The 16,915-nt window shown below is 41.2% G+C and overlaps 1 protein-coding gene across 1 annotated transcript; it reads right to left on the minus strand.

Annotated features, from left to right (window-relative positions):
- Positions 1-943: 943 nt before the first annotated feature.
- ATP6AP1 (ATPase H+ transporting accessory protein 1) lies at positions 944-16,066 on the minus strand. Its single transcript, XM_070741337.1, has 10 exons — positions 15,909-16,066; positions 13,789-13,915; positions 12,994-13,068; positions 10,567-10,760; positions 8,091-8,131; positions 6,462-6,547; positions 5,298-5,533; positions 3,733-3,780; positions 2,464-2,698; positions 944-1,794 (listed from the first exon to the last, which is right to left on the minus strand). Exons 1-10 carry the CDS (start codon positions 16,004-16,006, stop codon positions 1,585-1,587), a joined length of 1,350 nt encoding a protein of 449 aa, XP_070597438.1. The 5' UTR covers positions 16,007-16,066; the 3' UTR covers positions 944-1,584.
- Between the last annotated feature and the right edge of the window lie 849 nt (positions 16,067-16,915).

Below are 16,915 nucleotides of genomic sequence, written 5' to 3' on the forward strand. Positions count from 1 at the left end.
GACTTACCTAAAATCAATATGTCAGAATGCAGACAGCATCATTCATAACTGGCATTTACAATAGACTGTGGGAGAAAAGAAAGATGAATATACAGTGGTACCTCCGTATTCGAACGCTTCTCAGCTCGAACAAATCGGTTTTCGACCAGGAAAATCCAAAAACTTTTGCCTTGCAATTCGAACAAAGCTTCGGAATTCAAACAGCCGAGCCGAGCCGAATGCCTTTCATTCAGCAGGGAACGTTCCCGGCGCTGCTGCTGCTCTAAGGAAAGCCTCTGCTGCCGTCGCTACTCTCGGGAAAGAGAAAGTTGGTGTAACTGCTTAAAGGAAAGGAGCCCCCCCGAAACTGACGGTATTGCAGCCCCCCCCCACTCCCTACAGCTTGGAGCGGAAAGGTGTAGGAAGGGTGGGGGCAGCTGCAATACCGGCAGTTTCGGGGGCTCCTTCTTCCCTTTAAGCAGCTACACCAACTTTCTCCTTCTCAGCGAGGGCGGCTTTCCTTCAAGCAGCAGCAGCGCCGGGAACGTCACACGAGAAAGGGAAGCTGCTGACGTTCCCGGCGCTGCTGCTGCTCGAAGGAAAGCCACCCTCGCCGAGAAGGAGAAAGTTGGTGCTTAAAGGGAAGGAGCCCCCGAAACTGCCGGTATTGCAGCTGCCCCCACCCTTCCTCAGATCTTTATCCCATAGGAAATAAAGGAAATAGGGGCTGGAAACCAATGAAACCCATTTCCATTATTTCCTATGGGATAAATTAATTCGGTATTCGACCAAATCGGTTCTCGACCACACTTTTGGAACGGATTATGGTCGAATACCGAGGTACCACTGTATTTGAATAGTAAACCATTTTCCATGGATCCAACTAAAATTTAAGATGATTCAGAATATGTTGTCCTTCATAGCTCACAAGGGGCTGCTAAATATTTAAAACACACACTACACATTCAACTCTTTCTCCTTTATTTGCATCTTTCAAATTGCTGGAACAGCAAGTCGGTCATGGGAGGGAAATCCCACCCAATCTGGTCACCAGCAGCACGAAGTCCCAAATACTTAAGTTATCATAAACAGAACTAATCACAAGAACCACAAATAAATAAAGAAAACGGGGAAAAAACTATTAGGAATACAGTAGTGTGGATGCAAAAAAGATCTTGGTATGGCAAGGGGGAAAAACATTCAACGAAAATGAGAAAATGTACACCACTTTACATTACAAGGTAAGGTTTCTGTCCACTAGAAATGTAAAAGGGAATGGTTGTTTTCTTTGAGGAGATATAATTTCAGCAAACTTCAGTGTAAATATTCTCAGCAGTGTGCAAAACACAGGACTTCCAGCTCTATCCAGTATAGAAACAATACCTCTTATTTACTTACAGCTTGTCTCCAGGAATATTAGATTCAGGGGAGAAAAATAAGGGGAATTTGAGTCAGGGAGCGGCTGGCTATAATACAAGGTAAAGATCCAGGACCAGTTGGAATTTAATACATCTTGTTAGGGATTGGGATGATGAGTGATGGAATAGGCAGAATAATGGCATACACAAGCTGGTCACTTTTTTCAATTTTCACGTGAACCGACCACTACTCTGTCTGGGGCACAGAGATGGTAGGCCCCTTGGGGTCATCAAATCGATCCATAGTCTTGAGGCTCATGATCATGTGGAGGCCATAGGTGAAGATAGCGACAAGAAGCAGTGAAGTGAGCAAGCCCATCCATATTCCAGGAGAAAAGAACCCAGCACAATCACTAGCATAAGCAAATGTTTCATTTATCAGATTGTAGCTTTGGATCTGCAAGGACAGAGAAGAAAATGGCATTAGTCTTGCAGGCGGGGTTAAATTTCCCTATACCTTGCTATATTCCCAACCGGACCTTAACATTATACAGAAACAGTTCTAACCCAGTGCATTTACAGAGACTTATCAAAAGTCAGAGGATGTGGGAGAATGACTTTGATCCCTGGCTGCCAATCAGAAAGCAACCAAAGCCAATTCTTCTCACAAATACCAGAATAATTTATTAGAGTTGTACGTAACCTACTTGGGTGTTGCCATACAGTAAATAACAATGTTAGTTTGTAAAAGATAAAGACTGTACCTTTAAGGAAATATTACTGGTTGGCCCTTTTGGGGGGAGTTACTTTGTTAGAGATATATTTGCCGTGTGCATGGTTTGTAAAGTATTGTATTGTTGATTCTGTATATTTGTAAATAATAATATTGTTGTATATACATTGATACTAAGTCTGAGTCATTGTCTGGCTAACCCACATTACCTAAACCACAACAACTCTGCTTAATGTGTGCTGAAGGTTTCGTACCGAAACATACTAACAAGTTGATACAAACACAAAATGAGACATTTCTGGAAAGGTGGGAACATCTCGGCTTTACAAAAGACTGGGGGTTTTCTGTCACCATTTCAGGCCAGCTAGAATGTATTCTCCCCACTCAGCGTACCTGAAAATTTATGATAGTCAAATCCCAATCGGAGGCATTTTTGGCGGGGAACAAGATGCCCCTGAAAGATGGTTTACTGCTGACATGAGCACAGCTGAAGGAATAGTTGGTAGGGGCTGTGATTTGGGTAACATTGAAGATAGCAGGTGGGTCTCCAGGTCTGACCAGTTCCACAGTGTGGAGAGCAAACCAGTTCTGCTTAGAAATGGGATAACTGGCATTTGTCATTCGAAAACTGTGGGAAGAGAGAGAGAGAAAAAAAGAGAGGAGGGAGGCAGAGGGAGAAGTGGGGGGAAAGGAGCGAAGTAAGTAAAAACAGCCTGGGTAGTTCTTTAAACCTTAGTAATAATCACTAGTAATCCTCTGGGTCAATGCTTGAATTAAACTAGCACAAAACTGCCTAGTAGTGGCAAGTTCCATATCTAATATAGATATTACATATCTTATATTCATTGAAACACTTTGTCTCCCAGTTTAAATGGGATTTCTAAACATGCCTTAAAATTTCATCACCTTAATGCTTCTGCAAAAAGAGAAAGGATGGGCTGATTCAGGATCCCATTTAATGTGTGTGTGTGTGTGTGTGTGTGTCACTCATATCTATGGTTTGAACCAAGATGTTCTGCTTTTTCTCTATTTTTGTTGGAGGACACTTAATAGAAAGCTCCATATTTTAAATCTATTAGGTCTAGTTTAATAAAGATATTATTTCTGTATATTGCCCCTTCAAAATGGTAGGTAACCATGCCACCATTTGGCTATATTTTACTGTAGTAAAAAGGGCCTTTAACGATGAAGACCTGAACCAAGCTGAATTCTTGATGTCCACACACTTTTCTTGGAAGTCACAGGGAGTGGATAAGAATAACCTAAGGCTCTCTTTGCCTATGAAACCTCAGGGGTAACACTAGAAAAACCACACACAAAATCTAAGGAACAAGACCTCCCGTTTTAGAATATTAATAAAAAGACCCAGTGGCTTCAATGCAAATTGTGCCACAGGAAATAATGTTTTATGCTTTAAAATGCCAGGTTTTAAACAAATTTTGTCTGTCTGTCTGTCTGTCTGTCTGTCTGTATCCATGTATCCATCCATCCATCCATCCATCCATCCATCTATGGATCAATAGTTTAAAAAAAAAATCAACTCTGTAAGAGATAGAGAACAACCTAGTGATTTAACTTCCAACTGGTAAATATATATGCTTCTCTAAGAATAACTGGTAAATATATATGCAGCTCTAAGAACAGAAACTGTGCCAACTTTACCTGATTTTTAACTGTTTCCCATTTATATTTTGATATTTCAGTACCAATCTATGGAGAGAAAGCAGTGTTAGTTTTATTTATTCAACCAGCCCCAAATGATACATTCCCTCTCCATATTTAGTAAAGACTTACATAACCTTCATTTTTAGCTAATACTGTCCAAGCTTTAAGTATTATTCTAATATAGGTAACATTTGATTTGTGACCACAATGGAGCCTGGAATTCTAGTCCTAAATTGTGGTTGTTTTGGGGAACTATGTGACCAGATTTAATTTTACAACCATTTTTAGGAAAGTGGTCATTAAGCAAACCATGTCATTAAGTGAATCAAGCTTATCCAATGGTGGCTTTTTTTTTTGCCATTTTCTGATGGCAAAACAGTGGGATGGGGTGAAGTATGCCAGTTGCAACTTTGAGGATGGTTTGTAAGTAGCTTTTTAAAAGTCCATTGTTACTTGCGTCATTAATCAGTCATAAATCGAGGACTGCCTGTATGCCATTTTAGAATTTGGCATGGCACAGAAAAATCCCAGAGATTATTTCCCTCAAATTGTGTGCGTGTTTACCTCTCACTAATAATCTACAAAAATTGAGAGAAACCTGGGGGCAAAATGCAGGCAGTTGTCAATATGAGGCAAAATGGAGCAATCATATTGATATAGGAAAGCCAGAATTTGGGATCCCCCATACCCTCTAACTCAGTGATTTTCAACCTTTTTTGAGCCATGGCACATTTTTTACATTTACAAAACCCTGGGGCACATTGAGTGGGGGGGGGGGGGGGAGGGGTGGCTACAAAAAGTTTGGACAAATTTTTTTTCTCTCGCTTCCTCCCTTTCGCTCTATTTCTCTCTCCTTCCCTCTCTCTCTCCTTCCCTCCCTCTCTTTCTCTCTCTCTTTCTCTCTTTCTTGCTCTCTCTCTCTTGCTCTCTTTCTCTCTCTTGTTCTCTTTCTCTCTTGCTTTCTCTCTCTCTTGCTTTCTTTCTCTTGCTTTCTCTTGTTTTCTTTTTCTCTCTCTTTCTTTCTTTCTCTCTTTTTCTTATTCTTTTTCTCTCTCTTGCTTTCTTTCTCTCTCTCTCTTGCTTTCTTTCTCTCTCTTGCTTTCTCTCTCTTTCTTTCTCTTGTTTTCTTTTTCTCTCTTGCTTTCTTTCTCTCTTTTTCTTATTCTTTTTCTCTCTCTTGCTTTCTTTCTCTCTCTCTCTCTTTCTTTCTTTCTTTCCCTCTCTCTTGCTTTCTTTCTTTCTCTCTTTCTTTCTCTCTCTGAGCTTCGCGGCACACCTGAACATGTCTCACGGCACACTAGTGTGCCGCGGCACACTGGTTGAAAAACACTGCTCTAACTGGCAGAAGCAGAATCACATCAAATATTTACAGATTGACATGCCAGCTTGAATGATTCAAAGGTGAATATTGTTATTTGCAAAAGTGCACACAATTTGCTCCTCCAACTCCTAGCAGCCAGCATCTTCTCACCCCACCTATACATACTTTCCTCAGCAGCTCATATTATTCCATTATTAGACACCCCACCCCAACCACCCTCACAGCCCTTGGCCCAACTTACTTAGAAGCACTGGAATTCTTTTCAGATTCTTCCACATCAACCACAGCACTAGGCCCAAAGGTTAAATTGGTTAGGTCAAAATGTGTGCCGTTCATGGTCACTGTTAAATTGCTGGCCCAAAAGAGTATCTCTGGGGTCCCAGTTTTGGGGAAACGAACAGGTGCAAATACTATTTCCTTCTGAAGCAGCTGTCTTCCTAGCTTCTCTGGAGCCACATCAGAAACATCCCGGAGAACCTACAAAGGAATTTTCCCTTTTTCATAGGCTATATTATACAACCAGTGTTTCCCAAGACACCTTGCAAACAGAATTATAATACTATACCTAACCCCCCCCCCACCACCACCACCACAAATCACTTTATCAGAGACTGGAGAGGAAAAAGTAAAGGTGGAGAGAAAGACGCAAGATTATGATGTAGGTTTGTAGACAAGGATATATCACCCTCTGCTCTCCAATACTAGCCCTCCAAAAGTTGTTATCAAAGTACTGTATAAATTTTATAGCAAATTATCAAATATCCAAAAAGTAATCCCTTTCCATTATTGCTACTGAATCTATGAATTGATGTTTCTTGGCTCACTCACTCCTTTATAGCACAGGTTCTGGAGTGCCACTAAGAGGTCATGTGGAACTCTCAGATACTCAGAGATGCTTTAGAGAATCGGATAGGTGCAGAGACCATGTTCTTCTCCGGTCCAGCTAATGTAGCCAGATGGCTTTGGATCATTCTCTCACTCTCTCTCTCTGTTCAACCTCCCTCAAGAGGAAGCATTATGTATAGTAGCTTAAACTGCACCATATAAAGCTGGTAAGCAGGTAAATAAATGCTCCCAGATATCTTACCCAGGCATCCATTTTCCGAAAATTTTGCTTTGCCACAATCCAATTTAACTCAGCCTCTCTTTCTGCTATAGTTCTTTTTTAAAAAGTCTAATATTTTTTAAAAGAGCCTTAAAAGCTTTTTTGTTGTCTTCCTCTTTTCACCGTATCTTTGCGTGTAATTTAATTATTATTACGTTTTACTTTTAACATTTGTAATGTGAACCGTGCACCTATCAAGCAAGGCAGCCAATTAACGTGATTCAGACAACGGTGTAATTCCCAGGAACCAGGAAGGAGAGCAAGAAAAGCAACTACAGGGCAATCAGAAGGACCGTGTACCCTGGAAGGCCGCAGAGCAGTCAGGATGGCTGTGTAGGGAATATCCTCTGACTGAAGGGCACTCAAAACCTGTCCCAGGATCTCATCTGCAAGAAGACATTTTGTTAGAAGGAAACAAATGGCCTCAATGCCTCCAGCCTAAAACCCAAGACATGAATTAAATAGCCCCAAAAGCAAGCAACACTTTATGCCTTCTCTGAATCTGGCCCAACCTGCATGCCTGCTCTTTATCTCCCTGCTTCACATAAGGCTGCTGATGTCCCTCGTCACTGAGAACTTGCCTTGAGGCTGCCTTTTGCAGAAGCTAGTCTGAACATAGAAACATAGAGGTCTGACAGCAGAAAAAGACCTCATGGTCCATCTAGTCTGCCCTTATACTATTTTCTGTATTCTATCTTAGGATGGATATATGTTTATGTCTGCTGGAGGTTTGTTCCAAGGATCTACTACTCTTTCAGTAAAATAATATTTTCTCATGTTGCTTTTGATCTTTTCCCCAACTAACTTCAGATTGTGTCCCCTTGTTCTTGTGTTCACTTCCCTATTAAAAACACTTCCCTCCTGGACCTTATTTAACCCTTTAACATATTTAAATGTTTCGATCATGTCCCCCCTTTTCCTTCTGTCCTCCAGACTATACAGATTGAGTTCATTAAGTCTTTCCTGATACGTTTTATGCTTAAGACCTTCCACCATTCTTGTAGCCGGTCTTTGGACCCGTTCAATTTTGTCAATATCTTTTTGTAGGTGAGGTCTCCAGAACTGAACACAGTATTCCAAATGTGGTCTCACCAGCACTCTATATAGCGGGATCATAATCTCCCTCTTCCTGCTTGTTATACCTCTAGCTATGCAGCCAAGCATCCTACTTGCTTTCTCTACCGCCCGACCGCACTGCTCACCCATTTTGAGACTGTCAGAAATCACTACCCCTAAATCCTTTTCTTCTGAAGCTTTTGCTAACACAGAACTGCCAATACAATACTCAGATTGAGGATTCCTTTTCCCCAAGTGCATTATTTTACATTTGGAAACATTTTACATTTGGAACAGCAAAAAGCAAACCAGTGTAAGAATGCCCCGTAGCTGGCTACCATATGTGAAACACCTTGACTTACAACCATTAATTAGGACCAGAATTTCTCTTACTAAGCAAGATGGCTGTCAAGTGAATCATGTCCCATTTTACATTCAGTGGTGCCACAGTTGGTAAGCAAATCACTGCAGCTGCTGTGCGAATCACGTGCTTATTAAGCGACTAACTCTGCTTTGTTGGAAGCCAACCGAGAAATCACAAATCGTCATCACCTGACCCCAAAATGCTGCAATCATTGTAACTGCATGCTCCTTGGCATGAAGCGTCTGAGTTTTGATCATGTATGGTGGGAGGGATGCTGCGACGGTCATAAGCATAAAGACCGTTCCTAACTTGCTTTTTCCAGTGCCATCGAAACTTTGAACGTCCGTTAAACAAATGGCTGTAGGTCAAGAATATCTGTGCAAGCTGATCCTAAAACCAGAATCCCACACCAGGACATTCCAACCAGATCAGCTTTGCAGGCCCACACCCGAAAGGCCATAAGAAGCCATTCTTCCCCAGTGGGTTAAGGTTTTCAAGGTGTTGCTTACCATTGCTGGTCAAAACTTCCTTCGGGGCCATAAGACTAGAGCTAGAGAAGAAATGGGGGATAGGGGGAAGAGGAAGAGAGAGATTACAGCTTGTTAACAAAAAAAGTCTTCAGTCTCCCTTTGTGTGAACCTAGATTCTTCCATTGGGAGTTCTCCATTTAGAACAGTGGTTCTCAACCTTTCTAATGCAGTGACTCCTTAATACAGTTCTTCATGTTGTGGTGACCCCAAACCACAAGTCTAGCGCCAATTCTCCCAACAGAGCTTGAAGCTGATTGGCAGGAAGGTCAGAGGGACACCCCCCACTGTAAACACCTGATTGGTCAGAGTGTAAAAATATAGTTCCAAGGTGCCAGAATAGAAGCTTTAGTTCCTAACACCATGGGAAATGTGTCTTTTCCTATGGTCTTAGATGACCCCTGTTAAACGGTCATTCAACACCACCCCCAAAGGGGTCCCGACCCCCAGGTCTTAGAACATTTCATTTAGTGACCATACAAAGTTACAATGGCCCTGAAAAATGTGACCTAGGACCTTTTGCATGCTTCTGATCACTGCAGGATCCCCATGGTCGTCATCCTCGATCCACAGCTCACATTAGAGAGGGACGTGTGGCGAGGGGGACGTTTGCCCAGGTTCGCCTGCTGCACCAGTTGCGGCCCTATCTGGACCGGGACTCACTGCTCACAGTCACTCATGCCCTCATCACCTTGAGATACGACTACTGTAACGCTCTCTACTTGGGGCTACCTTTGAAAAGTGTTTGGAAACTTCAGATCGTGCAGAATGCAGCTGTGAGAGCAATCATGGGCTTCCCTCGGTATGCCCATGTCACACCAACACTCTGCAGTCTGCATTGGTTGCCGATCAATTTCCAGTCACAATTCAAAGTGTTGGTTATGACCTATAAAGCCCTTCATGGCATCGGACCAGAATATCTCCAGGACCGCCTTCAGCCGCACAAATCCCAGCAACCAATTAGGTCCCACAGAGTTGGCCTTCTCCGGGTCCCGTCGACTAAACAATGTCGTTTGGCGGTTCCCAGGGGAAGAGCCTTCTCTGTGGCGTCCCCGACTCTCTGGAACCAGCTCCCCCCAGAGATTAGAACTGCCCCCACCCTCCTTGCCTTTCGTAAACTCCTTAAAACCCACCTCTGCCGTCAGGCATGGGGGAATTGAGACATCTCCCCCGGGCCTATACAATTCATATATGGTGTGTTTGTGTCTGTTTTAATAATGGGTTTTTTTTAATGTTTTTAAATTATTAGATTTGCCATGAATTATTTTATTATTATTGTGAGCCGCCCCAAGTCTACGGAGAGGGGCGGCATACAAATCTAATAAATAAATAAATAAATAAATAAATGAATGAATGAATGAATGAATAAATAAATAATGGTAATCTGATCTACCTCAGGGTCCTTTTGTGACCTTCTGACAAGCAAAATCAATGGGGAAGCCGGATTCACTTAACAACGGTGTCACTAATTTAACCCAACTGCAGGGATGCCCTTAACAAATGTGGCACAAGAGTCATAAAATGGGACAAAACTCACTTAACAAATGTCTCACTTAGCAACCTAAACTTTGGGGTCAATTGGGGTCGCAAGTCGAGGACCACCTGGAGTTATCTATGATAATCTATTGTTGCCAGAGAGAGAAAGTTTGGTCTAGATTTCCATTAAGCCGTATTGCTTCTCACTACCTCACATAAGTCCAGATCAGCCTTTTGAAACTGGGCAGTGTAGAATGATTGAAAAACTTGAAGGAAATATGACCTGCAGATAAGTATGGTGAAGAAGGCAAAGGGGAAAGTACAAAAGATGAAATACCAAGACACAGAGGGGAAATAGGAACTGCAGAGTAAGCTGGGAGAAGTTGATTTTGGGGGAAATGAATACTATAAGATGGATCCACAAAAGCAGGAAACCGTAACAGATTATCTCAATGTTAACATGCAATGATCAATAGGAAGTTGTTGCTCAAGCAAAGAATTGGAAAACTGATTGGGGAGGAAAAGATACGAGAAAGCCATTAAATAAATTACACAGCCCTAAGATAGAGGGAAGGTTGAGAAACAAATTGCCAAAATAACTTAGGCTTGGGTTAGTATAAGATGGAACAGAGAAAAATCTGAACAAGCTTTCAAGATTATTGTCAGCCCTTTGAAGTAGGCTAAATCAAGAAACAGGTTAAGGCAGGGATTCCAGAATTAATCTTTATTGGACAAGAACAAACTCCTGAAAGCTCTCTCTAAGGTGGGGTTATTTTGAGTTCATTTCTCATGTTTTCTTTTTTCCAGGACTGTGTCACCTTATTCTTATTCTCTCATGCCTTCCACAAAGAGGTACCGTAAATGCATTTTATCACTTACAACCCTGCGGATACACCCTACAACATCTGTATGAGCATATGCACAAGAGGGAGGATATTACAATAACCAAAGAAGAAAAAGGACCTCAAGACTGAATACCTACCCAGTGGTATAAGGCAATCGCACCATCAGTAAGGCAGGAAGGCTGGCATTGAGTCGCAGCTCCTGCAAGGTGTTCTGGTCCACGTGAAGAGGTGAAACACCCAGTTTGGCCTTCAAAAAGGCAGGCACAGCACCAGCTGCAAACCAGTCGACAGAAGGAAGCACCAAGGAAGAGGGAGCTGTTCCTAAGGCATTCTGAGGGGAAGGAATGAAATAGTCACCTCTTTGCCCGGCGGGTTTTCCCAAATTATGTTGTTAATAAAAGGATGGGTACTTTTTCATTGTCTTGAGCTGCCGCTGTGCATCTCTTAGTGCTATAATATTTGGCTTTTCAACAGCTACTGACCACCTTTCAATCCAAGCCGTGGCCAGAGTTTACTTTAATATTCAGCATTCTAGTCTAATATTTCATCGTTACAGGCAGTCCTTGACTTAACGGATGGTTTAGGGACCATTTGAAGTTACAATGGACTCCAAAAAGATCTGGATTCAAAAGTTAAGACACCTCCATGATCACATAACCAAACATTTGTGGACTTGGCAACAGACCACATTTATGACTGTCAGCAGCATCCCACAGTCACATGATTACATTTTATGATGGGTTTGCCCCAGACTAGCAATTATTTCTGGGTTTTGTCAAAACAGCACCATAGCAAATAATGGGTCCACTTAATGACCATGTTTATGACTGCCACATAAAAGGTTGTAAAATTTGGTTGGTTAAGTGACCATGGGCAGGCTTCATTGCGCTCATAATTCAAGGACTATGTTTATCATAGATAAATTCTAGGAAAAATATGTAAGTTCAGAATTAAGAATTAAATGTAGATTAAGGATCGGGGGCCAAATGCATCCTTCCCCAAATTCAATGCAGCTACCATAGCCCATTTTTCATTTTTAACAAGATCTGGCAAGAAATCACATCAGTAATTTTCAGTGACCAACTATTTATAAACAGCCTATTGTTGCATGAAAGGGTTAGGGTTAGGAAAAGAACGGATAAACAAAACATTTAGAACTTTTCAAAGTTTGCATTTGTAATTTACAGTCTGAAATAAATAGTATTGGTATTAAAGTACAAATCTTTCATTTTGTCATTGTATATTCTAGCTTATTTATGCGAACACATACATGGAAAATTTATTTATTACTTTTACATGATTCTGAATTTCATACCTAGAAAAACTGAACAGTAGCTAGGAAACAGCCCCTTATTGGCCCTAAATTTGAACATTTCCCCTTTTTAAGTGACATGAAGAGACCTTTACCCATTCACTGGGCTGAATATGTAATTAGATTTTAAGACTATAGCTAGAATTCAATTCAAATCTGAATGTTATTTCTTTTCCTTCCTAGAAGCTCAAGATGGCTAGGGAAAGTTTTCTCTCTCTCCAATTAACATTTTCACACAGACTTCATTTACTACAAGATTAGCTTGAGAGTACAGTATTTGCAAGCTATACAATTAAGAGAGAATATGAATGCAGTTCTCAGGAGATCCTGATCAAACATATTTAAAATAAAACATACCAGTGATCCTGCTATTTTTTTATTAAAACAAAAACCCCAAACAGTTTCTCTTCCTTTTTCATTTTATTTAATACAGTGGAATGACCTATTTTTCTGGCTACCAATTCTTCACTGCCACATGTTTAACAAACAAGAAGCCATTCTAGCTTATAGTGGAAACCAAAAAGGGAAATAAAAGAAATTGTAACTGGACACAATGGAAATGTTAATTCTATGACTGTATTTTAAGATCCTCTTTTTACTACTTGGAAGCAGCAATGGAAAAACACTCATAATGAAATTCAATTCAAGAAGCTCCATTCAGACTTCAGATGCAAAGGCTAAACTTCCACCCTAAAATAATTAAACAAATACATTGTATCTGAAGAAGTCCAGCTAATTCAGTCAAATATATGTCAATTTTTGAGTTAATTTTAACTCTCATAAGATTTATGACACACTACACAAATGGAATAATTAGCGTAACCTGACATAATTAAGAGCCCGGGTGGCGCAGTGGTTAGCGTACAGCACTGCAGGCTATTTCAGTTAACTGCTAGCTGTAGTTCAGCAGTTCAAATCTCACCACCAGCTCAAAGTTGACTCAGCCTTCCATCCTTCTGAGGTGGGGGTAAAAGGAGGACCCAGATTGTTGGGGGCAATATGCTGATTGTGTAAAACGCTTAGAGAGGGCTGTAAAAGCACTATAAAGCAGTATATAACAGACATTCAGGAACAATAGATCCCCCTTCCCTCAAATAGTACCTTAAATAAGGTTTTTCTCTTTGTGTGTGTATATGCTTATGCATATACTGTACATATACAATATACAGTATGTTGATGTGCAAAAATACATGCATGGTAAAAGAAATAGATGATGCAGCACGATTTATAACTCTCAATTATTCTCGCTCACCTCCAGATTGGGGAAGGCGCTATCTGGCTTATTTCCAAATACTCCACCATACGCTGTGAAATCCTCAATGCTAAGCTGCAAGGGAAGACAAATGGTTTTAAACCTCTCTCTGAACAAGGGTTTGTGAGCAGCATTTTTTTAACATTTTATATTTTGACAAGAAGTCCCCTTGATTTTAGTTCCAACCTACCGAATAAATCGAAATTGGGGGGGGGGGGAGCGGGGAAAAGGAGCTTTCAACAGAAGCTGCTGCCCCAGTTTAGGAAGAACCTACATTATTTTCTTCTTATCATGTTAATATGGGAAAGGGAAGAGAAATACCCCACCCTACAGCACTAGCCAACAAAGGTCCTGATAAATGTAGTGAAGAAGTGATCAAATGTCACAAGGTTCCCAGCAAAAATGACTAAGCTAAGTAAGTTTCCTTTTATTGCCATGTGCAATCTCAAGAAACAGGAAGCTTCTCCCCACTCCCGACACACACACACTTCCAAAAGAACCAAAATCAGTATACAAACAATAAAATATATACTGTACTTGCCCTGTTTTCCCCAAAATAAGACATCCTCTGATAATAAGCCCAACCGGGCTTTTGAGTGCATGGCTCTCAAAACCACTTATTTCAGGGTTCAAAAAAAATATATAAGGGTCTTATTTTCGAGAGAACACAAAAGAGATTTCTACTCCTATTGGTTATAATAGGAAGGATTTAGCAGCCTGCATGAACAGGTCAGCATGCAACCCCTGGCAAGGAGTATCATAAATACAATGAAGAGGCCTGCTGCCATAACTTACTTTCTCCTGTAGGAACAGCAATACATTGTGAGGGCCACCGTCTACTGCCGAGTCCAGTAAAGATGCAAGCTGAGCTTCTGTCACCACATGACCCTCGTGTGGAGCTGTCAAGGGGGCCCACAAGGAGCTGCGCTCACAAGAGGGACCGGGAAAAACAGTCAAAAAGAGAAAAGCTACACTCTTCTTTCACAGGAGCTTTTATCTTTCTCTTTGCAATATCACAGTTCTTTTCCAGCCTGCTGCGCACTGGACTTCCACTCCCAAAACAAGCCTCAGGCAGCCTACTGCCAGGACGTTACAAGCCCTGATGGTCAACACGTTCAGATGATGCCAGTTTAGGGAATGAGGCTGACCCAGATAGAACATGCATGATTAAAATTAGCATTTCGCCCACCCAAAAGAAAGACACTGTGAGCTTTTAGGTTCAATACTTGGCAACCAGCTCAGTTTCTACAAGTATTGCATATCAACTGGCTTAATTCCCATCTGCAATTCCGTATCTGCTCATTGAGAAAATTCCTCTAGTTTGAGTCGGGGTGAAATGCTCCTGGTTCGCTTGTGCCTATTGGAGAGCTGGTTGTGAAGGGAACGTGAGGCTCCACCCACCTGCCACCATTTTGGTTCTTTTGCCCTCTGTACATACAAAGAACACTTTACACATGCACAGAGGGTAAATGAACCCAAATGGCAGGGTCCGGGTGGGTATACGGAGCCTGGTGTTTCCTTCGTGACTGGCTCTCAAACAACCGATAGGCATGAGTGAACCAGGAGCATTTCAACCCTGGTTTGCTTTGCAACAACTGTAAGATGAGAATGCTTAACAGCCATGATAAAAGACCAAAATAATAAGTAACTAGATGTTACGTACAGCCAGGTTTTATTCTAATAAGTACTGGTAAGTCTTTTTGAGGGGAGGAAAAAAAATCTCATGCCAACACATTCTCACAGAATTTCTAAAATATAATGGCACCTAAGTTTGTCAAAGTCTCAAAAATATTATTTATCATTATTGAAGGATAAGAGTAAGTAGAAACCCCATCACATCACCTAATTTGTTCATTTTTGCATTAGCATTTTTAAATGTCCCTTTACTAATTGCAATTGGTCACAACACAACTGTATCTTACAAAGCAAGGACAACATTAACACAAAGGGAAATATAACCAAATGGGGGCAATGTGTTTTTTTTTTTAAAGGAGAGGAAATTCTGAAGAGTGTAGATTCTGGTGGATATATCAAAATGAAAATTATGGAAAGGAGAATGGAAAAACCAATGTGACATATATTCTCTTATACTTAAAAACTGGTGGAAATAAACTCTTCCAAGGATGTGGAATATCCTTTTTCTGCACATTGCAATACAGATGTAAACAAATCCTATAGCTCTTAAAGTCCTCCTTGAAGAATTACTGATTACTTTAGAAAAAAGCCATTATATAGTAAATCAAATACTTTGCCCATGCGGTGTCAGAAATGTCACATTGGCACCTTGAAACTAAGACGTAAGTTATAAACAATAAATTTGCCAATTACAGTCTCCTTGGTAGAATATATTAACGCCACAAAACTAAAGTTATTCATTACCTCAGTTCCCCTTAACGCCATCGCACATCTAGCACAATTTTTCACCTTATACTAAAACATACATCTCAAGAGCTCCAAAACCTGAAGCACACTACAGGTCAAACAGACTATTTTGCATTTCACAATATTCTTCCAGGGCCATATAGCAAAAAGGGGGGGGGGGTTCTTATTGTTCCCACAAACATTAATTCCTGCTTTGCATTGAGGAAACCCAAAATCACACTTGAGAGACCCATTTCACTCACAATGCTCAGCCAAAATTGCTAAGGACTGACTCATCTGCCACCGTGAGACCTAAGCGGTTCCCCAGAATTGCACATGCAAGTACAATTGCAGCAAATCAAGACTCGGGTTCAAGGAGGATAAGAATAATATGCGTTCGCAGCACGGGTGGTTTGCATCTCGGGAGCTTTAAAGGTTTCCTATTCAAGCACAGCAACCTCAACCCCGTCCCTTCAGCTGCTTCGATCCCGCGTGACTCTAATCCTCGTGATGATCTCAATTACCCACATAGGCTATTCCAGAGTCCCGCATACCTGTGGCTCGACCAAGCGAGCAAGGGCACCTGTCCCGTATGCGCGGCCACCAGCCCCAGGCTCAGCAGCAAAGCCCCAACGACCCACCGCAACGCCATCTTCCTTCCTGTTCCTTTCCACGGACGGGTCTTCTCCTGCTTTCCCGGCGTCGTTGCAGCCAATCAGAACCCGGAAGGTCGTTACCGGGTTGAAGGGGAACGTCCATTTAGAGGACGAGGCGGGACCTTCGAGAGCCAATGGGGATATTCTTTAGGCCGCCTGATACTTCCTTTCCCGGGATCGGGAGTCGCTTCCCAGTTCAGCCAAACGGGATTTTAACTGTTTATAAAGTCCGTAATCTTTTTGAAGCGGACTATAGTTTTACTTATTGGATTTGTACCGCATTGATTATTGTTGTTGTGAGCTGCCCCGAGTCTTCGGAGAGGGGCGGCATACAAATCTAATAAATTATTGTTGTTGTTATTATTGTTGTTGTTGTCAGGCGGGGTGATGATGATGATTTACTTTATTAAACTTGAAATTCAGTCATCTGAGCATTCAGAAATGCATCACAAATACATTATTATTATTATTATTATTATTATTATTATTATTATTATTACTACTACTACTACTACTACTACCACTATTACCACTATTGTTATTTATTTTATTTTATCCATTAAACATGAAACTCAGCTGAACATTTTATAATCTGTCACAAATATTGATGATGACTGGTGCCAGCATCCCTATTGATGAGGATGATACTCCTCCTCATCCTCCTCATCAAAGATCATTAGGGGATTGGAGGTTAAAAATATGAAGAAGGATTGCAGGAACTGGGTATGTCTAGTTTAATGAAAAGAAGGACCAGGGAAGACGATGATAGCAGTGTTCCAATATCTCAGGGGTTGCCACAAAGAAGGACAGAACAAGAAGCAATGGGTAATCAAGGAGAGAAGCAACTTAGAACTAAGGAGAAATTTCCTGACAGTTAGAACAATCAGTGGAACAACTTGCCTCCA

Source organism: Erythrolamprus reginae, chromosome 2, assembly GCF_031021105.1.
Source record: "Erythrolamprus reginae isolate rEryReg1 chromosome 2, rEryReg1.hap1, whole genome shotgun sequence".
Classification (NCBI taxonomy): domain Eukaryota; kingdom Metazoa; phylum Chordata; class Lepidosauria; order Squamata; family Dipsadidae; genus Erythrolamprus; species Erythrolamprus reginae.